The sequence below is a fragment of the Peromyscus eremicus genome, chromosome 15, assembly GCF_949786415.1.
Source record: "Peromyscus eremicus chromosome 15, PerEre_H2_v1, whole genome shotgun sequence".
NCBI lineage: Eukaryota > Metazoa > Chordata > Mammalia > Rodentia > Cricetidae > Peromyscus > Peromyscus eremicus.
Window position 1 is genome coordinate 10,650,917 of NC_081431.1, and position 26,233 is coordinate 10,677,149.

Sequence of the window (26,233 nt, forward strand, 5' to 3'; positions counted from 1 at the left end):
GCACTTACTTGTTCAGAACTTACCAGTAACCTTCTGACTTCAACATCAAGTCAGAAATATTTCAAGCAGTGAAAGAGCTCTTGCCCAAGTAAAACGTCCAATGCAGTTTTCCTTTTTCTAGGATTGACAGGGTAAATAATCCTACCTTAAAAATCTTAATGTAGTTACTCTGTTTTATGTGTGTGTTTTGCCTGCATGCGTGTATGTGCCTCACGTGTGTGATTATGTCTGTGGAAGCCAGAAGAGGACATTGGATCTCCTGGAAATGGAGTTCTGATTGGTTGTGAGCTACCATGTGGGTGCTGGGAATCAAACCCAGGTTCTCTACAAGAGCAGTAACTGCTCTAAACTGCTGAGCCATATCTCTAGATCCTCTGCTGATATTCACACACAACTTGGATGAACCCAGAAGAGTCAGAGTTCTCTAAACCACGTCTTCCTCCTCTGAAATGTGGGTGTGCTTCTCTATAGAGTTGCTGTGAAGAACAGAAGAGGTAATGCCCATTAAGCAATCACCACACCTTGAGCCATAACGTGCAGTTTTATTATAATTGTGGGACAGAGATGTGTGTCTTTAATTACTTTATCATTTGTTTGCTGACTGGCTTGTTCATGTCTTCACTTGCTTATTCTTTACCTATTTGTTAGAGTCTTGCACCTTCCTTTAACTGGCTTAGTGTGGCCAGTTGTGCAGGGATTCATATCTGTGACTAGAAACCATCTGGAGGCTGTAGGAGAAATTTACAGTTTTTCCTTTGGACCACTGAATTTTCAAGATGTGGGCCTTAGACAAAGATGCCCAGTTTTTGCCTCTGTGTTTGTCTCTGGGCCTTCCTTCCATGAACTCACCAAGCACACCTGACTGGAGGGTTTCACTGCCTGAATGTTCTTCCACTGTCTCTGTTCCTTGTCGTCTTCCAGGTGGAACGTGGACAGCCATCTGTTCTGTCTGTCCTGTCTGAGGTAGTGCTCTGTGCTCTCCTTCCACTCACTTTGTTTTATTTCATTTTCAGACGTTAGAACTATATATAATTACTTTGTTTTGCCGATTTGCCCATTCTTGTCTTCTTTCATTGAATACAAGCTTCATCTTTGGGGAATTTTTTCAGCTAATTTCAGACTTTACAATTCCTTTTCTTTTTTTTAAAGATTTTTATTTATTATGTAGTGTTCTGTCTGCATGTGTGCCTGCAGGCCAGAAGAGGGCACCAGATCTCATTACAGATGGTTGTGAGCCACCATGTGGTTGCTGGGAATTGAACTCAGGACCTCTGGAAGAACAGCCTGTGACAGTTTCGGTTGCTCACAGAAAAGAAAGGTGACTTTTCCAGAAGCTGGCTGCAGGTCCCAAAGACTCAGGAAAATGGGCTTGGTCATTTGGGGCCTAAAGTGGACTGTTTTTGTCCCTTTGTTTGTCTGTATCATTTTCATTAACAAATGCACAGTACTCATTGTGTACTGTGCTAAGCACCTTCACATAAATTGCTATCTAACCCTCAGAAGGTCCTGAGATAGTTCTGAGGTAAAGAACCCCTTTATTATTAGCTCCATTGCCCAGTGAAGGACACAGAACAATAAGTGTGTCCATGTATGAGCGGCTCCCAAGTCAGAGCCTTTTTTCTAGCTTGTGCTACAGGCGGGGAATCTTAGTAGCTGGCTGTTGGAGTCTCGGGACCCTTGGGATGTGGGTGTGAAAGCTGCTAAGATCTTCATCTCAGTCCTCTAGACTCTGCTAGACTCTTGGGCAACTTCAGGGCCATACTGCTCCTGCTGCAGAAAGACCAAAGAAGTTGGGGTTTGCTGGGTTGAGTGGACAATGAGAAAGAAAAATCGCATTAGAATTTGTTATTTTATGATAAAAGTGTGAACTAAAACCCAAAGAAATGCTGTAATTAGGCTATGATTATATTTTGTCTCTAACAGCCATAGGCCTGAGTTCTAAACTGAATCCATATTCTTGCCAGGTTTCCTATGAGAATTGATCAGGATGGAGTGAGATAAACTGTCCAAACAGTGCTTCAGAGACCATAAGGGAAGATGTGCTCCTGAGTAATGCTGACAAGCCTAAGAAAAGATGTGTGTTTTTTAAAATAGTGGTGTTTTGATTTTTGTTGTTGTTGTTGTTTGAGACAGGGTTTCTCTGTGTAACATCCCTGGCTGTCCTGTAACTCCCTTTGTAGACCAGGCTGGCCTCAAACTCATAGAGATCTGCCGCCTGCCTCTGCTTCCTGAGTGCTGGGATTAAAAGGTGTGTGCCACTACTGCCCAGCTAAAAAGTTGTTCTTGATGAATGCCTCACATTCAGAACTATATTGTGATTCCTTACTTAAGACTACTGTGCATGTGACTGTGTTTAATGTTGAGAGCTAGACCTTTTGAAAGAAAAAAAGTCACTTGTGTCCTCAAGTGTGATAATGCTGTATCAGGGATTACTGTGGGCCCATGGTTACCGCTTTCTCCAGTATCTGCTGACCCCTCCGTCATGTACAATTAGACACAAAATATCCAAGGCATCTGCCCAAATGCAGTTTATTTACAATCAGAGATTTCTCCTCAGGAAATTGACAGAAATTTGATGTATGAGAATGCAGACACAAACAGATGGGAGAGAACAGTGGTCAGAGCCGGATGAACAGGACTAGCCAGCCAGCCTGAGACTGCAGCTCTGAGCCCCACTGAGCAGGACCAGCTACCTACTAGAGTTATGAGCAGGGAAAACCAATATCTTTGCCTGAAGAAGAGCACTCAGGAGGAATGCAGTGGATATTGGATCGCAGGCTCAGGCAGGGATATCACTCCCTGTCTCGGACGCAGTGAGCTGTGTGAGGAGGTGGGACAGGGATTGATTAGGGGTATAGTTGGAACAGGCAACTAATTTGGCAGTTGTTTTATATGCCTAGCAAATACAAGGAAGAGTAGAGAGTGACTAGCCCAAGCACCTGGTTAGTTTAGAACCCAGCTTCTAAACTGTGAGTCATGACCCATGTAAGGTTACATAACAAAACGTGAGGTTCGCCAACGCTGACAACAGTACCGTTTCAGAGTGCGCATGTTCTGTCCAGGGAATGGTCTACAGTAACTGTACTTTTGGTTTCATACGAGTAAGTTTATCAAACAAAAGTCAAAGAGCAAATAGCAAGTAGCAGATAGCAAACCATCCAACTGGGCACTTAGAGATCGGGCAGAAACGACTGTGTAGTCCAATGAGAGGACGAGGGACAGTGAGAGAGCAAGCAGCAGCCACAGCTACATGGTATCAGGTCTTCACAGCTCCCAGCAGAAAGGCCTGAGGGTGCCCCATTGAGGCAGAGCAGAGTGCTGCCCTCTGGTGAGGGTGAGGCTTCCACACAGAACAACAACCAGCCAGCAGCAGGTAGATGGCAAAGCAACATGAGCCAAGCACTTACAAGCTCCTGGAGAAATGACTGAGAAACCCTGCTGAACAGTCATGCTGGAGTTTCCAATTGGGTGTCTCTCTGTGAGTGGACTTCTGGGCTTCTTGTTCCCACCACAGGCATTTTTAGACCATGGAATAATCAGTACTAACCTCTGTTGGAAATGGTTCACCTTCTAGCTGTTCTCAAGGACATAGTGTTTTTGTTTTAAAGAGTTTATTCTTACTTCCATACTATATGTGTGTTTCCGTATATGGGTTTGTGCATGCAAGTACAGTACCTGTGAAAGTCAGAAGAGCATCAGATCCCCTGGAGCTAGAGTTACAGGCGGTTGTAAGGCACTGGGTGAGGGTCCTGGTAACCAAACCTGGGTCCTCTTCAAAAGCACTGAGTTGTCTCTCCAGCCTGTGCATGGCATTTTTAATACCTTAGCTGTTTACTATTCTCCTCCCTCCCTATGACAGGGCAGGGATCCAACCTGCCCCAGGTCAGTGAGTCTCAGAGGACTCTTGAGATAAACGTGCTTGAATCCGAGACAGAGACAAAGGAGCCCACCTTGGTCCTAGAGTCCACTGTCATCAAGTACAAACAGCGTATAATGATTTACCAATAGAATTTATATTATAGTGCAATGCCCTAGTATTAGTTTAAAAATCAAACACATAATGAATCCAAGGTGTCTCTGGCAGCACTCACATATTTCACAATGTGTGACTTCACTGCAGCTCTGGTTTTTGAACACACAACACCCACACTTTGCACTGTGCACACCATCACTTCACACAGTGCCAAAAAATGCTGCCTTGAAACACTGTGGCTCAGAGTTGAAACTTGTATGTTAGGAATTACGGTGTTCTACTGTACACATGAGATTTTCTTCTCTTACAGAAACATGGTTTAACTATGGAAAGTAAAGACTTGAACATTTTTCCTGCCACCGTTTCTCAGCACATATGCACATAGGTGTATTTTTGGAATGTCCTTGGTTAGAGTGTACATTAGTTACTCTTGTTGCTTGGACAAGATGCCTACACAGGAGAGAAGGGTTTATTCTGGCTCACAGTTGAAGGGAATACAGCCCATCATGGAGGGAAGGCATGTTGACAAGAGCAGGAGGCAGCATCCAAAGTCATGAAGCAGAGTGATGAGTGCTGGTGGTCAGCTCACTTCCTGCTTGTTATTCAATTCAGGACCTCAAGTTCAGGTGGATTTCCCACCCTTATTAATCTCATTCAGATAATTCCTCAAAGCTATACCAAGAGGCTTGTCTCCTAGATCCTGTCAAATTAATTCCAGCAGTGCATAAACCACATACGGTGAGGCACTCCTGTGGTCTCAGCATTCAGGAGATGGGGCAAAAGGATCAAAAGTTGAAGGTCATTTTTACCCCACATAGTTTGATGCCAGCCTAGTATACATGGAAAGAGAGGGGGGAGGGGGAGGGAAAAGGAGGCAAGGTCAAGAAGTAGAAGAAATCAAGGAGCCCTGGGTCAGGGGAACAGCCATATTCTGAGAATGTTTGTCATGGTGGTAAAGATGCTGCCCTTCTAGTGAGGCAGTAATGGACGATGTCACTCAACCTAAAATGGTGCCAGCCTTTATAGGAACAATGGTCTGTGAGGTTCCCAGTAATCTATCTACCTATTGATTTTGAAAATCAAAATACAGACTTAAAGATGTGTAGAAAATTTTATTTTAAATGTTGAACCACTGGTAAGGGTCCTTAAGGTGGGAAGCAATGATAAACAGTGTGTTCACATTTTAAAATTGTGTGGTATGATGCACTTTCACTGAAGATGAACTGTTAATGAACATTATTTGTAGTCTTTTAATTGTCCTTTTATAATAATTGAAGTGACCATGAGCTCTTGTGCTTTCTCCTAGCATACCTCTGTAGATGGATATACTGAAGCACACATCCAGCCTACCAAATCAAGTAGCAGACAGAACATTCCTCGGTGTAGAAACTCCATTACGTCAGCAACAGATGAACAGCCTCACATCGGAAATTACCGCTTACAGAAAACAATAGGGAAGGGAAATTTTGCCAAAGTGAAATTGGCAAGACATGTTCTAACAGGTAGAGAGGTAAGTATTCATGCCTTTTGATATTTGCCTGTACCTTGCCCCAGAGTCTTATTAAAAACCTTTCTCATAGTTGATGTTGTGGTACCTGTGACCTGGTGCACACTGGGATATATGCACATAGAGAGTTTGCAGACAGGTCGGTTTCATGACAGAACTCCTGCCCATTTAACACTAAGGAAAGACTCACCTCTACCTTACAGTATCTCTTATAGACCAGGTGTGTTACAGATTAGCTGAAGCTTCTCTGTTATATGAATGCTCCTGGGTACTGTTGCTACTCTACATTTGAAAGGAGTCTGGGATAAGGTTCTGTGAATTACTACCTAGGCTAAGTTAGATGTAAATGTGTAGAAACTTGCTCACTAATTTTTATCTATTTGAAGGTAACATCAAGCTAATATTACTACTATACAGATGATTTTTTTCAGATGACAAGAGAATTTACTTCTAAAATTTCATTTGTTTGTTTAGTGAGGGTTGTCAAGACAGGATCTCTTGTAACCCAGACTGGCTTTGAACTTGCTGCCCAGCTGAGGCTGACCTTCAAATCTGGGTCTTCTTGTTCACTTTCCAAGTGCTGAGATTGTTGGCTTGCACAAACACATCCCACTAATCTTAATGGATTTGAAATTATTGTTGCACAATAAAAATGTATATATTTGTATATATGTCCACCATAAATCTATAGTGTGTACAGCAGGGTTAAAGACTATTTCAATAAAAATCTAAAATTCTGTATTAGGATTGGATTACTTTTTTTTAATTCAACCAAGGAATGTTAGTAAGCTTTCACTTTGCTGTATACATACTGATGTTGTAATCCCATCAAGGAGTATGATGAGTATCTTCCTTCTTGTCTGTTCCACCCCAGGAGCCTTCCAGACACATGATGCCCTAGGCAGAGCCTTCGAAGATTTAAAACTCCCTTTTGTTAGTTTCCTGCTAGAAAGTCGGTGTATCCAGCTTCTCTACATGCTCAATAGTGTCATTTGCCAAAAACACATGTTTAAAAGCCACTTTCCCCTATAATGTTACCTGTCAAGATTTTGAGAAAAAGATTACTAAAATAGAGGATGATTTTTACAGTTTTAAAAGGAAAAATGTGGAAGAAATAGCGAAGGCTTAATTCCATTGATTTGGAATCAGGAGGTTAATGACAAGTCAATAATCTGTGTTCTAAGGCTGATAGGTTATCAAGACCATGCCTTCTGATTATGTGAGCATCCACATAGAAGTAAATGGTGTATAATTAAGACTGAAACAAAACTGTTTTCTTTTCAGGGTTTTATTCATTAAATGACATGTCTCAAATGAAGTTTAATGATTCTCTTTTTTAGGTAGCTGTGAAAATAATAGACAAAACTCAGCTAAACCCTACCAGTCTACAAAAGGTATTTAATTAATTTAATAAATAATGTGAGTTTTTGTGAATATATAATTCTATAAAGTCAAGCATGAACTTTTTTGTTAGGTACAACACTATATTTTACCAGTATATGATGAAAAGAAAGGATCTAAAATGTAATGATTATGACTGGTTATAAAGAGGTTTCAAATGTGTCATGCAAATGGAGCATCATGTACTCAAAATACATGGACAGAACTATTTTGGACTTTGTTGATTCTTGGATTTGAGAATATTTGCATAGACTTTAGCAAGATGTGTGTGTCATATGAATTAATTCATAGGATTAGATTTTGTGTCGAATATTGTGGAATATTTTATTTATATGTGTATGCACATGTGTATGTGGATTGCACATACCTGTGTGTGAGTATGGAACCCTTCTGAGATGGCAAATTCCTCTGTGCTGGAGTTAGAACTGTTGGCAGGATGTCGTGTGTGTGTGCTGGGGTCCAAACTGACCAGCAGGATTGCACTGTTAGCAGCAAGTGCTGTTAGCCTCTGAGCCATCTCTCCAGCCCGAAGTTTTGAAGTATGGAGAGTTCTTCTTAGTGAAAACCTAGTTCTGAGTCTTAGTTTCCGTAGGTGTGTCTTCGTTCATTGCTTCCTTGGATTCTTCTTTCATGCAAGTTCATCTTGGACATTGGGTTACAGTAGACAGTGCTCCATCAAAGGATGAAAAAAAAAACAAAAAAAAAACCAGGAATGGGGAAGAGAAATCAGTTAGGACAAGGATCTTTTAGTAGCCAGAGCTGTTTACTTCATTAAGTACTTCAATGGGAAACCTCCTTAGATACAAACATTTAGTATTTTAAAAACAAAGCAACTAATTTACTGTATGAGCTATAGAATACCCATTGTGATTTCAGTAGCCTATAATAGTGTCAGATTTACAAATGTCAAAGTTACATAAGTGACTTTGGATTCCCAAGAGAGATCTTACAAGAAATTCTTAGTTTGCCATGTTTACCTACAACTTCCATGATGCTAATGAATCAGAGCCTTCTTCCCACTTCTCAGGCAAGTAGCTCTGCATTTTTATGCATTTCTGCACAGAGATCTGTCTCTGTACTTTCATGGGTTCCTTTTATGTCTGACAGCCAGTAAAACTCCAGCACACTGAAGTCTGCTTAGTGAGGACTCGTGTTTGCTGGGCTCTTCTGAGAACTTGAGTTAGTGTAGTGCTAATGGGAGATAGTCCTGGGGAACATCTCTTCTCATAACACCAGAGTCCATCCTACCTGGATGCCGCTGTGGGGGTAACAAACGGTTCCCTCTCTGGACTGATAAACTATCTGAAGATGCTCAGGCCACTCTGGGCTGAAGCTACTGTGGTATGGAAGTTTAACTCACCTGTGTGCCCAGGACTCTAAAACACACTAGTTGCTGAACTGCACTCTGGCCTTGCCCACCTCCCACCCATAGTTTGTACTTTTCCTGGGTCACTCTGGGAAGTTCAGTGATTTCAAGTGACGTTTGAAACTTCTGCCAGGATATCCGGTAATGGGACACCCCATTTGGTCTTTCCCAGCAGAGCCAAGCAAAGGTCATATACTATTCATTTTGCTAGTTGGAACATGTGACCATGGAGCTGATCATTACCGCCTTTTTATGAATAACTGAAGGTATGCTTGCTGATGAAAATGTCTATGGAGAGCCTGGAAATCTTTCCTGAAGTGTTGCCTTTCCAAACACACAAAGATGATGCCATCTGTGTGTTCTAAGCCTGTTCATAGATTTACTTTCTGGGAAAAACACTATTTAGTGGGGTGGGTGGGGGCAGGGAGCCAACCCCAGCTCATGGTTTGACTCATTCTGTTCACAGAACATTTAAACTTGTCTTTCCCCGTCACATCAGCAGCATCTCCCAGTCAGTCATATCTCAAAATCCGAGTGCAAAGAGCAAGCCATCTGCTTCCCCTGCATCGTCAGTTAAGTCCTGCAGGCCACAATAGTCATGGGGTAGGCATGCCTATGGCACAGAAGGTGAAGACAGGACTCAGGTTCTTCTTGGCCTCATTTTGGAAGCACGTGACTAAACTTACCCTGGTTTGGTCTGAGTGTAAGCTGATTTCCCCCTTCATTCTCTTCTGTGTTTGTAGGAAATATGCCTTTCCTTTTCCAACATCCCTGATAGAGAAAAGAATCTAAGTATGAGGTACTGGCTGTTTAAAACCTCTCAAATATGAAGTTTTTTTTTTTTTTTAAAGTATGAAGTCTTTAAAAACAGTTTGGCCTTTGGAAATGTGTCTTCAATGTTGTTTACATACTATGCCTGTATCATTTGTTGTAAATCAGTGGAGTCTAATCCAATGAGAGCTGGTAGTTTAAAAAGTGTCTGAATTGACTCCCTCTTTGTAGCACAAGGATCACCTCATATAGTCATGTTTTTTTGGAGAATGTTCTGTTACCCACATTAGTGATCTCTGAGGTTCTTTTAAGCTATATGTAATGCCATGTGAAAAGCAAATCAGTGGGACAATTTTGTTTATAACTGATAGGTTTCAACTGTAAAATTATCATTTCTCAGAAATGCCCTTTCTGAAACGTGGGCACAGTAGTTCATCAGATGAAGATTTCTTCACTCTGAGTCACCAGCATACTTCATCTCTTCTGACATTGTTATATTTCCTGTGTATTTCTTATGAACTTACATTTTATTTTTTTAATTGTGTTATGTATTTTGCCTGTATGTATGTCTGTGCACCACATGCATGCAATGCCCACAGGGGCCTGAAGAGGGCACTGGATCCCCTGGAACTTACAAATGGTTGTGAGCCAACATTTGGATGCCAGGAGTCAAACCCTGATCTTCTAGAAGAGCAGCCAGTGCTTTTAACCACCAAGCCATCTCTTTAGCCCCCATTTTAATTTTTATTGTATTTTAATTGTATCACACATCACAAAAGTGGCTCTTTGTGATCATCTCCTGACTGGCAAAATTCTAAAGAAGAAAAAAGAAAACACAATGCAAGAGTCAGGCATGGTAACCACTAATGGAGCAACAGTGAGACCACATAATGAAGTTAATTAATAAATAAAAGAAAGAAAGACTACCACAACTCAGAATTATGTTGTACAACAACAGATCGAATTAAAACTGCATGGAATGTGACTCTTGGTGCTAGGACACATGAGGTTTTGTAGAAGCAGAGGTGTAGAAATTTCAATAACTGCAATCTTAAAAACATACTTTATTGAATAGCTCATCCATTTGCTGCCAGTGTCTGGTGATTTGAGCCACTTGAATTGATGGTTTTCCAGTAGTGCCCACCTCTTCTCGTAGGCTGAGTCAGTGTCCCAGAACTTCTGTAAAACAATCACTATCATGTTGAAGAATGTCACCTCTATAAGACATAACCAGGCAGTATTCAGTAGAAACCAAGTGTGTAAAACAAACCACAGAGTAATTGGCAAGCAATTCAATCAAGACAAAACCAGAAGTTCTTCAACAGTGTTTCTTAGCAGGACTGCCTGCAGACGTGTTGAAATGTCAGTTCCTGGTGGGTTATGCCTGCTGACATCTTTCACTTCTTAGCTGAGTAGATTCACGCATGGACTGAGTGTTCTTCACCCATTCAGCTCTTGTTACATGTGTGTAGACTGAAGGAAATGTGTTGTTCAAGTCTGGTTTGGGTCAATGAAACCAAAGTGATGAGAGTATTGAGGTTTTTTGTTTTTGTTTTTATTGTTGTTGTTAGTTTGTTCTTGTTTGGATTTTTGAGACAGAGTTTCTCTATGTAACAGTCCTAGCTGTCCTGGAACTCAACTTTGTAGACCAGGAGACCTCGAACTCACACAGATCTGCCTGTCTCTGCCTCCCAAGTGCTGGGATATATGGCATGGCACCACCACCATACAGCTAGAGAGTATTAGGGTTTTTTGGTTTGTTTGTTTGTTTGTTTGTTTTGTGAGCTGGGTTGTAGACTGCAAAAGCTGTTTTTTAATCAGAAGTGATTAACTATGTCTTTCCCTCTCTCCTCCCTCCGTCTCTCTCCCTCTATCCTTCCATCTTCTACTCTCTTTTCTTTCTTTTGGCATTCTGCAAGTGTGATGCTGCCATGTCAGTTAGTGAGATGAGATCTGATGCTCACTTACTCACCACTCCATTCTCCATAAAACTAGCAATCAGCAACATGCCCTTAGCTTGATTTGGTTTTGGACAAAATACTGAAAATACAGATGATCATGAGGTGATAACTGAAAGTTGTATCTCTTTCACACACAGTATGAAGATTGGTAGGAAGAGTGTTTCACACTGAAGTGTGATGGATTTTGAGGGGGAAAGTGTCCAGGTGTTTCAGAAAATGACACCAGTAAAATTACAGCATGTGGCCCAAGTGTGAACTGTGCGGTCACCGTAAGGCTGAACTTTCTGAGCCCCAGCTGTGTTTCCGGTTCAGCATGCCCTCTAGATGTCAGGGAAAGTGTGCAGTGACATGTTTGACATGTCTAACAGAATGCGTGCTGCATCCAGATGAGAAAATACTTCCAGAGCGAGTATGTCTAAGGAGTGGACACTGAGAATCTGTTCATGACCCTGAGATTAAGACTCCAGTCTCTCAGACGGGCATAGTGGCGTGCACACCTTTATCCCAGCACTCAGAATGGAGAGGCAGGCAGAGCTCTGTGAGTTCCAGGCCTGCCTGCTATATATAGTGAGCTCCAGGACAGGCAGAGAGACCCTGCCTTTAAAAAACGAGTTTTTGTTTTGTTTGTTTTTCCAAAACAGGGTTTCTCTGTGGAGCTCTGGCTGTCCTGGAACTCATTCTGTAGACCAGGCTGGCCTTGAACTCAGAGATCTGCCTGCCTCTGCCTCCCAAGTGTTGGGATTAAAGGCATGTGCCACCATTGCCCAGCAGAATAAAATATATTTAAAAAAAAAAAAAAGACTCCAGTCATTCCATGTCTGACTGTCGGAGTTTGATGAGCTCAGTGTGGTAGGATTTGCCTGGTAGCTACACACAGCCCTCGGAGAAATTGTTCCATAAGATTGGCTTTGGCCCTCCAGGTCTCCAGGGTTATCTGGCATATCACCTGATGCTTCTTCTGTCCCCTGGTGATCTACAGTTACGGATTTCCACTTGACAGAACTAAGAAGTAAGATACAGTGAGAAGAAAGGCAGTGATTAGAAGTAAAACTGTCCTACAGTTCAAACTAGATGTCACCGAGCCAGATACACATGCTCACTAATTAATTCTTCATTCAACAGATACTTATCCAAAGATTCAATTTCTCCATGTATTGGTGGAAGTATTAAGACAACTCTACGCAGTTAAAAGGGAGGTTTATTTTGTGGGGTAACTTACAAGTAAAGGGATAGGTTACAGGGTCCAGGAAAGGTGGAGTGCAGTCCAGTGGTGTTCTCTGGAAAACTCTGCTCGGTCTACCTCCAGTGTCCAGGGTCCAGGAACCAAGAGAGCTGGCACATCCGGATCTCGGTTCTTAAGGGCTCCTCTCTCAGCCCCGACTTGTAGGCATGACAGACAGTTACCGGAAGCCTCAATGAGGGTAGAAGTACTTCCAGGTCAAAGCTAGAACAGCTACCCACTACATCCATGTGTTTTCTTCTGTTCTTTTCAGCTTCCCCCTTCCTGTTTCTTTTAATGAGATCATTGTCCTGCTGCTAGCTGTTACATGGGAAGCTCTGTAAGGCTTATCTATAGGACTTCTCTCTACTGTCTTCTTAGGCTGATCAAAGGTAACCAGCTATAAATCTTTACCTGTTGGTGAACTCTGAGTTTATCTCTTCACCTCAGACTACTCTTAGATCTCCTTGGAATCGTCTCTCTAAGACTCCCAACTGCAGAGTTGAACTCATGACCTCGACCTACCTACCTAGTGCCCAACTCACCTCATCGTCCTGTGATCTCTTGAACTCATGACGGCCTCTCTGCCTCAAGGACCATCAACTTGCACAGCTCTCACCCCCTCCCCCTCCCGCCCCATTCCTCCAGCTTCAGTTTCCATGGATCCTCTTCATGCTCTTTATTCTAGCCACCTGGCCTTTGCAGCTTTCTCTTCCTCCCTTTGCCTGATACTAACTCCCCTCCTCACTTACTTATTAGACGTTTCTCACTTCCTCAGAGAAATAAATCACTCCTGTTCTCCATGGCAGTTTTGACTCTCCTTTCCATACTGGAATCCGACATTCATAACTAAGGAGTTATTTGGTTTGGGGCAGTAGTTTCTTTGTTTATATGCCAGCATTCTGTGAACCCTAAAACTTGTGATTGTTGGGCCTGTATTAACTGAAATACATATCCACTTGTACTGTGGAAGAATCCCCTCTCAGGGGATGTGAAAGAGGCTAGGAATGTTGACGTCATCTATAAACTTCAGCTTGGCTGTTTCAAAACTTTTAGCCCTTAGTTACTGTAAGAGTCTTCCATCCTCCCCCATGTGACTAGCTAGGTCTGCTTCTTCCTTCCCACCCCAGAGGCCTGCTAGGCTCTTGAGGGACTCACCTTCCCCTGCCTCCAGCTAGGTCCCCTTTTTTCATCTCATAGGCCTGCCCAGCATCTTGGGTCTTTCTGTCCCTGTGTCCCCAAGTAGACTCTGCTAGATAGGGTCCTATCCTCCTCCAGGACCTCTCCCCTACCCATGATGTAGGCACTGCTTCTTACCACCTTGTAAGCAGTCCATCTCCTTTGTAATCTGGCTTCTCTGAGCTGCTGGACAGGCCATTGCTCTGCCTGTGAGTAGTAGACTAGCCTGGGCTACATAGTGAGCTGTAGGCTACCGTGGACGACATGAGACCCTTCTCTAAACACCAAAGCAAAGCAGAAAACAAGCAAACAAAAAGAAGTTAACTTAAATTTTATAGTGCTACTAGTAGTAGTTTTCTAAAATATCTGGTTAAATTGATGTCCCAGTAAGATGTCTGAGGGCTAAAAAAAATGAGATTCGTAATGATCCCATAAATTATAAAGCTGAGCATTTGATCAACAGGGATCTGTTAATGTAGGCACATCATATGTATAATTTCTCAGTGAGTGAGGCTTTCAGGTGAGTCCAGGAACTGAACGTCTCCTGCAGGGTAAAGCAGATCTGCACTAATTCACTAATCTGCCAAATACTTCCAACAATGGGACACGATGGCAGAGAAAGTTTCCTGTTCTCTTAAAGCCACATCAGAACAAAGCACTTGCAAAGCTAAGAAGGGTGTGCTGAAAGACACTGGATGTACACGCCCCCTCCTTCTCCAGGCCCTGTTTACTGTCACTGAAGTCAGCCCGGAAAAGTGAAGTTACCTGGGACTGCAGAATCATCCTCTGTCTTCAAGACAGGCAAGCAGCAGAGAAGTCCTCTGACAGGAGGAGGTCACAGGCAGCATGACAGCAGGTCTGATAGACACCAGACACACAGGTTGACCCTGGACTAGATGGAGGCTTTTCATAGAATTAGGATGACAGGTGACCAGGCCATGTCCCGTCCACTAGTTTAAATACAACAGATTCTTTTCCACGCCACACAAAAGAATAATAGGCAGAAGAAATGAAAGATTGGAAGGAACAGAAATTAGTTGAGAAGAGAAAAAGAAAATTCTCCTCACTGAGGCGAGTACTGATTGATGCCATGGAGCTTGGCTAGTCCTGACCTCAGCCCTGACTAGGAAGGATTGAACAGAGCAGTAACCCTCCACAAAATGGAAGATTGTTTGGTGACTTCAGCTCCCTGGAGCAAAGCCAGGAATCTAGAAGGAAGCAATAAAGGCCCTGCACAATTAGAGTAGCTGTCTGTCTGGGTCCACAAAGTAAAGGCCCTGAGTTATAGCCAAGGCTTCCTGTAGTTCTCCTAACACAGTTGTAACAAATACTGACTTTACCATCCAGTTCACAGCAGACCTGAAACACAAAGCCGGGAGGGAGCTGGCATACTCTGAGCGCTCTTGCTAATTTATATGTGCTGGAAACATCACAACATCATGGCTTGAAAATGAGAAAGGAAGAAGTGAAAATCAGAAACTCGAATAATGTGGACCTGAACACTATCCTTCTGAACACACAGCTTTCCTTACTTGTCTCCAGACAAATGATGTGTGCAGAAGGGATGTTGTTAGCAATAAGTGTCCACCAGGGTGACGTCTAACTGCAATCTAAAGACTCTGCTCCTCTTCCCACCTTCCTAAGAAAAGGCAAGGACTGGTAAGCTTGACATCTTGCTAGTGAGATGCCCTCTGATAAAGATGCCCAGCTCCCTGGCTTTCCTTCCTGCTCCCTCTGACTCAGAGGGTTTCTGCAGAAGACTCTGCTATTAGCTTCTGTCTCTCTCATTCTCAGTTTTCTCTCTCCTGTGTCCACCTAGGAAACAAAGAGGTTTAAGCAGATACTAAGAACATTTTTTAGATCTTTGCAGATACCATGTGTTCATTTGGCCAGAATTCTCTAGGTTCAAGGTAGACTATTAAGTCTGTTAGGGCTGCCATCATAACTACATACCACTTATAGGTGGCTTAAACAATAGAAAGTTTTATCACTATTCTGAAGGCTAAAAGTCCGAAAAGAAGGTGTTTTCAGGGTTGGTTTCTTCTGAGACTTTCCTCCTTGGCATTCAGATAGCTATCTTCTCAGTGCCCATCCGTAACATCTTCTGTACCCCAGCTCATCCTTGGTAAGTCTTCCTCCTATACGGATACTGATCATATTGGCCTAAGGTCCTGCCCTTGTGACGTCATATAGCCTGAACTCTCTTCTTGAGTCCTTTCTCCAAGAACAGTCATGTTGGGAGCCAGGAACACACTCTAGTTCATATCAGATAATGGATCATACACAGCAGTGTGTGTTTCTTTGGGTGGAGGGTGGTTGATGGTGCAGGATTCTGGCAGTTCATTTTCCATAATTAACACAACATACAAAATATCACAAGACTGTTAGCAGCAACTGCTTCCTTCTATGAGTGCCATCATTTTAACTTTGGTGGTTTGAATAAGAATGGCTCCCATAGGCTCATATATTTGAATGCTTAGTCACCAGGAAACTCTTTTAAAGAATTAGAAGGACTAGGAGGTATGACTTTGTTGGAGGAAGTGTGTCACTCGGGGCAGGCTTTGAGATTTCAAAAGCCCATACCATGCCCAGTCTCTCTCCCTCTCTCCCTGTTGCTGTGATCAGAATATAGAACTCCCAGCTGCTTTTCCAGCCCCATGTCTGCCTGCATGCTGCCACGCTCCCCGCCATGATGATAATGGACTAAGCCTCTGAACTGTAAGCAAACCTCTCTACCAATTAAATGCTTTCTTTTATAAGAGTTACCTTGGTCATGTTACCTCTTCACAGTAATAGGACAATGACTAAGACATTAGCCAACATGCTTCCAGCCTCTACACACCTCCATGTTCTTAGTTGTTAAATTTTTTTCTCATTCTTTGTCCAAATCAAAGGTTAAAACAGTGTTTAAGGCATCTTTGAGATGGAGGAGCCCTAATAGCTGTATCTTATCGTTTTAATTTTTGAAAATTACTTTCTGATCAGAACTTTGGCTCTGCCTGTAAATATCTTCTATGCATCATCTCCAGGTGGAAGTGGAGTGTCCCTTTAAAGTACTATTTTTGTTAAATGTCTCACTTTTTACAAGATTACTATCTCACATTAATCTGCTTTTGATAGAATGGCTACATTCCAAGTTCCAACCAGAGACTAAAAACTCATGAACCCAAATTGTTATATAAAAGCCCAGCTTTAAAAAAGCAAAACCAGCTTAAAACAAACAAACAAAACTCCTTGCTGTAGAGGAATCTCTTGAAGGGCTCGAGGAAAGCCCCTGCGGCCCTTGCAGAGCACTAGCGTTTGGTTCCCAGCACCGCTCCTAGTGGGCCACTCGCAACTCCCTGTAACTGCAATCTCAAGGAGTCAGACGCCCTCTTCTGGCTCCCATGGGACCCTGCACACACATGCTGCACATAAAAACATATTCAACACATAAAATAATTAATCTGCTTCCCTCACTTTGACATACATCATAGCCAGTTTACTTCTAAGGAAACTGACTTGGCAATGGTTTATTAAGAGTAACAAGTGTTCTCTGTGTGGCAGTGTTGTTCTGTTTTGTGACTTGGCACACTGTCTCAAGAATGAAGAGGAGATAAAGTCAAGGAGCCCAGGGATCCTGCTTATGCCATAGCTCATGAACCTGTCCCTCAGGACACAGGCAGGGCCTGTGCCAGTTAGAGCAGGGCAGCAACTCCCCTGTGGTGTAGAAGAGTAGGTTAGAGAGAAGAACAACTTTAAAATGATACAAAATTTAGGCTGAGTAGTGGTGTTACATGCCTTTAATCTTAGCACTCAGGAGGCAGAGGGAGGCAGATCTCTGAGTTCAAGGCCAGCCTGATCTACAGAATGAGTTCCAGGACAGCCAGGGCTACACAGTGAAACCCTGTCTTAGAGGGGGAGGGGATTTAACATTTAAATTAAATGCATAAATGTACATTCTTTGTCCAATGTAGGATGAACATTTTTTTCTGTAGCTTAAGTTTTGTGGTTAGAACTGTACATTATCTAACATGAATTACATTCATAAAGTCAAAATAGATTTGTTACTGTTCCTAGTTGTGTTCCATTTCATGAAAGGAAATTATAATGACAGTCAGGAAACAATCTGCCAATAAAATCCTATATTTAATTTTAGTCATTTACACTTACTTAACCCACACCTTGCAGTTTCATTAGCAACTTATATCTGGTATTTTCAAATTATCCACTTTATTTTATTACAAATACATGACTCATTGGTTTATATAAAATGTAATTGTGTTGGACAGACTCCAAGGCACTCCCCAGCAGTGCCTGCCTGTCAGTCAGCATTCACTTCTGTTATTCCTTTCCCAGATGATGGGCAAGACCTCAGACTTTTCAGATAGTAGCATGTGGGGAGGTAAAGGGATCTTGGTCCCATGATCATGTTATATGGTATGAGCTGTCATGCTAGCAGGTACTCTGGAGACCATGAGTGCTGGCTTGAAAAAAAAAATGTAGCTTAAAATTTTACTTCAGTAAGTTTACTATGTGCCCTTCAGTAACAAAAAGGTAGGAAAATGTTGATTCCATTCAGAAAGCTTGTTCTGGTGCTGATCATGACAGCACCCGGCAGTTCCAGGAAGCAGAAGAATGCTGGACACTGGAGGGAAGTCTAGCTTGAAGCAAGGGTGTCCTGACAAGGCTGTCCTGAGAGGTGGCTGAAGGCATTGGGAAATACTTGTGATGTGCACTGCTGTGTGTTGGGTTTGAGTTCCTGTGGGACAACCAAATTCTGAATGAGTTCAGAGTCAGCAGCAAACTGATGGTATTTGAAGCATCATGAAGCCCTTGGGAAGAGCACATTGAATGGGGGGGGGGGGGTTAGGGGTTAAAACCCAGGAAGAGGACTTCGCAGAAAACTGAGCAGTCAGAGAGACAGGAACAAAGAGTTGGCTGGACAGGAGCCTGTGCTGTAGGATCTCAAGTGTGTTGAACATCACCGAGAGGTCAGGCTTCAAAAACACTCTTTAGTCAGGCAAGGCAGTCTTGAACATAGTGAACTTGCATTTTATCTATTTACTTACTTGTAATTTTTAATTATTAAATGTTAAGTATTATAGACGTCACACACACAACACAAGGCTTATATGCTTCTTTGATCATGTATAGGAATTATTAAAGATATCTAGGGTAAACTTTTTTGTTGCCATCTAAACATCAGTGGTTGTTCAGTTGGGATGTATTTTTATTGTATTTCATTTTGTTAATATGTGATATGACCACAAACTAAAATTTAAAGCTAGGTGTGGTAGTGCATGCCTTTAATCCCAGCACTTGGGAGACAGAGGCAGGTGGATCACTGTGAGTTCGAGGCCAGACTGGTGTACACAGTGAATTCCAGGACAGTCAGCTACACAGTGAGACCTGTTGTTGGTTGTCTCTTTACCCTTTTGGCTTTGTGCTCTTTTGGGGGGCCCACCACCCAGCTCTCAAATAAATCATCATGGAGGCTTATTCTTTCTCATGAATGCCCAGCCTTAGCTAAGCTTGTTTCTAGCCAGCTTTTCTTAAATTACCCCATCTATCTTTTGCCTCTGGGCTTGTACTTTTCTTACTTCTGTGTATCTTATTCCGTAGCTGACTGGGTGGCTGGGTGGCTGGCCCCAGCCTCCTTCTCTCCTCCTTGTCTTACTCCTTGATCTCTTCTTCTCTCTTTTTCTCCTTTTGTTTATTCTCTCTGCCTGCCAGCCCTTTCTCCTGCCTTGCTATTGGTCATTCAGTTCTTTATTAGACCAATCAGGTATTTTAGACAGGCAAAGTAACACAGCTTCACAGAGTTAAACAAATGCAACATAAAAGAATGCAACACATTTTGCATCATTATACAAATATTCCACAGCATAAATGGAATGAATTGTAACATATCTTAAAATAAGATTCCACAACAGAGACCCTGTCTCAAAAAAACAAAAAACAAAACAAACTAACATTTACTGTTTCACTCACTGTTGATCTACAGTTGGGTGGCACCAACTGTCATTACATTGTGTCCACCTCCAGAGAAATTGACATAGTCCCCAACTGAAGCCTAACCACAGCCATCCTACTGGCCCTTGGCAGCACTGCGCTGCATGATGTATTCATGAATTGAACTACCTCTTGTGAGTCATAGTCATGTAGTATTTGGTCTTCTGTAACTAGTTTGTTTCATTCGATATACCTTCAAGGCTCCTCCATGTTGTGTGTTGTACTTGCTTTCTGTGTTATCACATTGTGTTTATCCACTCATCTGTTTGAACCTTCGCTTTCAATTCTCTCAGGTGTACAGTCTACAGATTATATGGTGACTCTTTTTAAGCTCCTTTGGGAATACTGTTTTCCATGGGACTGTCATTTTCCGTAGTATCCTCTCATCTGACACAGCCGTCAGCAATACCAAAGAGTTCTAAGCTCTCTCCATCTAACGCTATCTTCAGGTTTGTTCTGTCTTGTCCTGTGCTATACAACATTGGTCATCCTAATGAGTGTCAGGTGTTCTCACCGTAGATTCGAGTTTTATTCCCCTAATGACTAATTATGTTGAGTATCTTTTCATGCTCTCTTAGGCTGTTAATAGATCATTAGAGAAACATCACTTGTGGTTACACTAATTTTAGATTTTATTCTTACAAAACATGTCTTAACAGATTTTTTGTTTGTTTGTTTGTTTTTTTGTTTTTTATTTATTTTTTTTGTTTTTCGAGACAGGGTTTCTCTGTGTAGCTTTGCGCCTTTCCTGGATCTCGCTCTGTAGACCAGGCTGGCCTCGAACTCACAAAGATCCGCCTGGCTCTGTCTCCCAAGTGCTGGGATTAAAGGCGTGCGCCACCACCGCCCGGCCAGATTTTTTTTTAATGTTGCCAATTCTTGGTCCTCCTGTTTTCTTAAACAAATGTTTGATTTTGGTTTTGGCTCTAACATTTATGTAGCCAATGTAAAGGAGAAGATACCAAATTGTGCTCTTTTTTTATATGTCATGATTTTTTTAAACATTTTATTTATTTGTATATGTGTGCATGTGTGTCATGGTGTGTATATGGAAGTCAGAGGACAATTTGTAGGAGGAAGTTCTTTCCTTCTACCATGTGGGGACTAAAGATTGAACTCAGGTCATCAAAATTGACAGCAGGCACTCTTATCCACGGTAGCCATGTTACTACCTGACAAATCATACTTTGAAAAAATGGCCCATATAGATTTTTAAAGTGAAGGAGAAAGAAAAATTTAACGTTCGTGGTATTTTGTTTTATTTAACATGTTTAATAGTCCTTTGGGGCTAGAGAGATGATGGTTCAGTGGTTAAGAGCATCAGCACCCACCTGGTGTTCACAACCATCTGTCACTCCAGTTCCAGGGATCTGATGCCCTCTTCTGGCCTTCGTGGGCCCTGTACAATGCTGTGCACATGCATGCATGCAGGCAAAACACATAAATAAAAACAAATGAATCTTTTTTTGTTTTTGTTTTTCAAGATAGGAGGGTTTCTCTGTGTAGCTCTGGTTGTCCTTGAACTCACTCTGTAGACCAGGCTGGCCTTGAACTCAAAAATAAATAAATAAATAAATCCTAAATAATAGTCTTCCCCTTTCTTCTCCTTTTTCTCCTTTTCCATATCTCAAGACAGAGTCTCACTGTGTATCTTATCTTGAACTCATTGTCTTCTTGCCTTAGCCTTTAAGTTCTTGGATTATGGGCATGTGCCACTGTGCCTAACTATTTTTATTATTTTATATTATTCTACAAGTCTATTTAAAAGTGCTTCTGAATCTTTCACAAAGTGTTGGGTCAGCCAAAAGAGATAACTTTAAGGAATCAGACCCTGACACCCCCCCCCTCCCCACTCCCCGGATGCTTGTTTCTAGTGACCAGACCTCGTGAAGTATCATTAGTGTCACTTCCATAGTCTTTTCCTGTTTCTGGCCATTCAGAGTTGTTGAAGAAAATGTATGTTCCCTTATGTATAGCTTCATGTCACCAAAGAGAGACAGACCACTCTATTCATCTCATCCAAGTTCTGTGAGAAGCCAGGTCTCCATGAAACTAATACAGAGGCTGAGTGCCATGGTTCATTTTGCAGGGGTGGAACCGAGGGGAAGGTCTGTGCTTAGTTCTCTGCCTGAGTCGGCAGGCAACCTTGTACGCAAGGTAGTCTTTAGATGGATTTCAGTTGGCTTCTGCTTGAATTTTCTGTTCTTTAAACAGGAATATGTCTTATCTTTTTTTAACAGTTGTTTCGAGAAGTACGAATAATGAAGATACTGAACCATCCTAACATAGGTATGAAATCTCTATGTGTGGTTAGTGACAGCGTGTTTCCCCTCATGGAAGGGCATTTGGATGTGTATGGTTTTACTGTTGCACTCTCTCTATAAAAAGAGAAAAGTGAGCACTCGGGGAGGGGACACTTGGTGGGGTAACACAGTCCTGGAGGTCCTGGGCTGCCCTCTGCTGCTGGTGCCTCTCCTGTGACACCACACTGAGTACAGCTGGGGTTCATGCACACACAGCGATTTCTAGCTCCTTGTTACATCAGAGCTTACATGTCATCAGCTCTTAATAGAGAAGAATTACATATATTGTACTATTAACATTTGAGTTTAATGTAGTGTTGGCAGGCAAGATAGTTTTGTATTTTGAAGAAAATAAGGCGTTAATTTCAATTTTACTGATTTGTTTTAGTAAGTTTTGACTTTACCCCCCTTTACAAATAAACTTATTGATCAGATATATGTTATATAAAATCACTTGATTCTAAGGAGTAAAAGAATTATTTTTAATCTACCTCTTTAAAAAGATTGTATCTTGCATCTTTAAAGATTTTCTCTGTATGTAGCCGTTAATGTGATCTTTTGTTTTGTTTGTATTGTTTTGTTTTTTTGAGACAGAGTTTCCCTGTGTATTTTTGGTGCCTGTCCTGGATCTCGCTCTGTAGCCCAGGCTGGCCTTGAACTCACAGAGATCTGCCTGGCTCTGCCTCCCAAGTGCTGGGATTAAAGGTGTGTGCCACCGACACCTAGCCTGTGATCCTTCTTGGTGAATAATTTCCCCTGTGTAAGTCTAGTACTATTTTTACTAGACTTTTTTTAATATTACATAAATGTAGGTTTTGTTTAATACCAAACATTAACACTTCATGAGAACTTAATGTTGCCCCCTCTTTCTAAGCACTCATGAAAACTCTTTCTGATTTTAAGCGTTTTCTGTCTCTGTCGCTCTCTCTCTGTGTCTCTCTCGCTTTCTCTCTGTGTCTCTCTCTCTCTGTGTCTCTGTCTCTGTCTCTGTCTCTGTCTCTCTCTCTCTCTCTCTCTCTCTCTCTCTCGTTTTGGTTTTGGTTTTTGAGACAATATCTTTGTAACTCTGTAACTCTGACAGACCTGGTTCACAGAACTTCACCTGCCTCTGCCTCTGCCTCTGCCTCCCAAGTGCTGGGATTAAAGGTGTGCACCACCATCACCTGGCAAGATTTCTCTTTCTATTATCTTATTCTAACTAGAAAAGGTTATGGCTTTTTCTTCTCAAAAACTGACTGCTTCAACTCATAAGTTGACTCCAGATCACTTTATGATAAGGTGTAAGTAGTTTCCTTGCATAGAAGTAATGACTCTTGAATGATTTTTTTTATTTTATTTATTTTGAAGTTAGAATTACTCAGTTTAGCAAGTGTTCTAATATTCTCACTGTTGCCTAAGGTCTGCAGAAAGAACACCCATTTTATGCTGTCAGTTATAGAGTTATATGTAGTAAGTCTTCCTCTGTCCTGCCAGCCAGCTCCCAAATAATGACACAGAGTCTTCTTATAAATTATGAAAACTCAGCCTGTAGCTTAGGCTTGTTCCTAACCAGCTCTTATAACCTACATTAACCCATTTATATTAATCTACATTCTTTTTCTTTTTTTTTTTTTTTTTTTTTTTTTTTTTTTTTTTGAGATGGGGGTTTCTCTTTGTAGCTTTGCACCTTTCCTGGAACTCACTCGGTAGCCCAGGCTGGCCTCGAACTCACAGAGATCCACCTGCCTCTACCTCCCGAGTGCTGGATTAAAGGCGTGCGCCACTACTGCCCGGCTTAATCTACATTCTAGCATGTGGCGTTACTTGTCTTCTATCGTGTACCTCCTGTTTCCTCTCTGTGACTCCTCAAGTCTCCTCCTTTCTTGCCAGGGTCCTTCTCTGTCCCCAGAAGTCCCGCCTAACCTCTTCCTGCCTAGCTATTGGCATTTAGCTCTTTATTAAACCAATCAGAAGACACCTTGGCAAAAACACACCTTTGCAGTGTAAACAAATATTCCACAACAGTTATATTTCTTCTTTTTTCAGTGAAACTGTTTGAAGTGATTGAAACAGAGAAGACACTCTACTTAGTCATGGAATACGCAAGTGGGGGTAAGAATAAATGGGCTCAGAAAACATGTCATGTTTGATAGGACATAGAATTGATGGTGCTTGGCAGTTCATTATAACATTTATACCTTCATCATTATTGTAATCTATAGTTTTATTAACATATCTTTAATTACCTCTTAATGAAAATTCAATGTTTGCTTTCCAAGACCTGCTGAGCCTACAGTATAAATAAAACTTTTGGCTTATTTAAATACATTACCTAGGGACTTTTTAAAATTTGTCATCTTTTGAATGTTTTAATTTGCTGATTTAAATATTAAAATAACATACTTGATTTGTAGTGCAGGAGTACAGAGTATATTTAATAAAGTATATAGTGAAAGCTTACTCTTCATCAGATATTTATTTAACTGACTGCTCACATATAACAGATCTTCAATATATATGCATTGCCAAGATAATCCATGAATGTTTGGATTTAAGTAACTGTTGTCTGTAAGTTCTGTAAATTGGGTTGAGTTGGTGGGAAGTGGCAGAGCCCATGTGTGATAGAGAATACAGCGTATAATAGAGAATACAGCATATAATAGAGAATACAGCATATAATAGAGAATACAGTATATAATAGAGAATACAGCATATAATAGAGAATACAGCATATAATAGAGAATACAGCATATAATAGAGAATACAGCATATAATAGAGAATATAGCATATAATAGAGAATACAGCATATAATAGAGAATATAGCATATAATAGAGAATACAGCATATAATAGAGAATACAGCATATAATAGAGAATACAGCATATAATAGAGAATACAGCATGTACTTTGACTATTGCAGGGTCCCAAGAGGGCTGATTTTTTTATTTAGTGTTGATTAAATAATAGAAAATCACTTTTCTCTCCTGCACTTTCCCTTAAATAAGAGATACTTGATTCAAATTATTATTCCATTAGGACTTCTTAGATTACATCTCAAGGAGTTACATCATTGAAAAAGTAGAAACAAAATATTTAAAGGACATGCTTTAAAAGTACAAAGAACTGCTGGGCAGTGGTGACACACGCCTTTAATCCCAGCACTTGGAAGGCAGAAGCAGGTGGATCTCTATGAGTTTGAGGTCAGCCTGGACTACAGAGTGAGTTCCAGGAAAGGCTCCAAAACTACACAGAGAAACCCTGTCTCAAAAAAAAAAAAAAAAGTATAAAGAACTTAAGCAATTGAAAAATAAGAAGACTGGAATTACTTTGCGGATTGACTAGGTTTTTACTCATTGACAGGAAAACGTTGCATTGAACTTATATAGAGCCTCTCCATTGTGAAGGCTGAGGGTCTGTGTGGCAATGCAGGTCTTCCATAAACTGGAGTAAAGATTTGTTTTGTCTGTGGCATCTAGAAAACACATTTTAATAAGGCTTCTCGTATTTCCAAGCTTTTTATTTTAAATACTGAGCATGTGTAATTGCTTTTAAGTTGTTTTGCAGATTAAATATTTTAGTAAATTTGCTTTTTTCAGAACGTTTTTCTGCCCTGAAAATATTTCAGTGTAGTTTTTCGTTTGTTTCCTGATTTGTTCCTTTGTCTTTGGTGGTGCTGGGGACTGAGCATGGGACCCTCATGCTGGGCAAGTGCTCTGCCGCAGAACTGCATCAGCCCATCAGTGTAGATCTTTGACATACCAGGGAACTGTGTAAAATGTGCATAAAATGCAGATCTAGAATAAAACTTGTAAGTGCTACATAGTGAATTGTTTTTCTCTCCTTTAGTTATATTTCCATACAATTCTATCCTGTCAGGATAGGAGCCCTGATTATTACTTTTAGTTCAGTAAAATTCATTTATTTTGGTTTTTTTTTTTCTACATTGCAGTAATAAAATTTAGGGAAAAGAGTTAGACATGCTTTGATATAAGAAATGATAGGCCTCTAAAGGCCAGTGGCTACCTTTCTGCTTTATACAGATTCACCACAAGGCTCTGCATGTATGAGCTGATTCAACTGTTGATAACAAGTACAGTCGACTCTCTGTTGGTGCTGAGGGCAGGGTAGGACATCTGGAGGGGCAGTGAGGAGTAGTGTAGAGAAATAGATTGATGTATTGGAGGCGGGGCAGAAACAGAGTGTATTAGTTAGGGTTTCTATTGCTGTGAAGAGACACCATGACCACAGCAATGCTTATAAAGGAAAAACGTTAAATTGGGGCTTGCTTACAGTTTCAGAGGTTTAGTCCATTAACATCATGGTGAGACATGGCAGTGTGCAGGCAGACGTGGTGCTGGAGAAGGAGCTGAGGGTTCTACATCCTGATCTACAGGCAGCAGAAGTGAAGACTGACATACTGGACACGGCTTGATCATATCTGAGACCTCAGAGCCCACCTCCACAGTGACACACTTCCTCCACCAAGGCCACACCTCCTAAGAGTGCCACTCCCTATGGGCCAAGCATTCAAACACTTGAGTCGATGGGGGCCATGCCTATTCAAACCACCACACAGAGA

The 26,233-nt window shown here is 41.4% G+C and overlaps 1 protein-coding gene and 1 long non-coding RNA gene across 5 annotated transcripts in view; one reads left to right on the forward strand and one right to left on the reverse strand.

The window, feature by feature from the left end:
• Positions 1–26,233, forward strand: part of Mark1 (microtubule affinity regulating kinase 1) — a 112,630-nt gene that overhangs the window by 46,801 nt on the left and 39,596 nt on the right. For 3 of the 4 annotated variants that reach the window (XM_059281002.1, XM_059281003.1, XM_059281004.1), the window contains exons 2-5: positions 5,280–5,483; positions 6,821–6,874; positions 21,612–21,660; positions 23,700–23,765. In XM_059281002.1, the coding sequence (XP_059136985.1) occupies positions 5,280–5,483; positions 6,821–6,874; positions 21,612–21,660; positions 23,700–23,765 (373 nt within the window). Of the gene's footprint in view, positions 1–5,279; positions 5,484–6,820; positions 6,875–19,355; positions 19,506–21,611; positions 21,661–23,699; positions 23,766–26,233 lie in introns of those variants that run through there. The other variant, XM_059281005.1, reaches the window with a different exon arrangement.
• On the reverse strand, positions 17,870–19,834 carry LOC131925622 (uncharacterized). Its single transcript, XR_009383309.1, has 2 exons — positions 19,339–19,834; positions 17,870–18,118 (listed from the first exon to the last, which is right to left on the reverse strand). It is a non-coding gene; the product is annotated as an uncharacterized LOC131925622 (long non-coding RNA).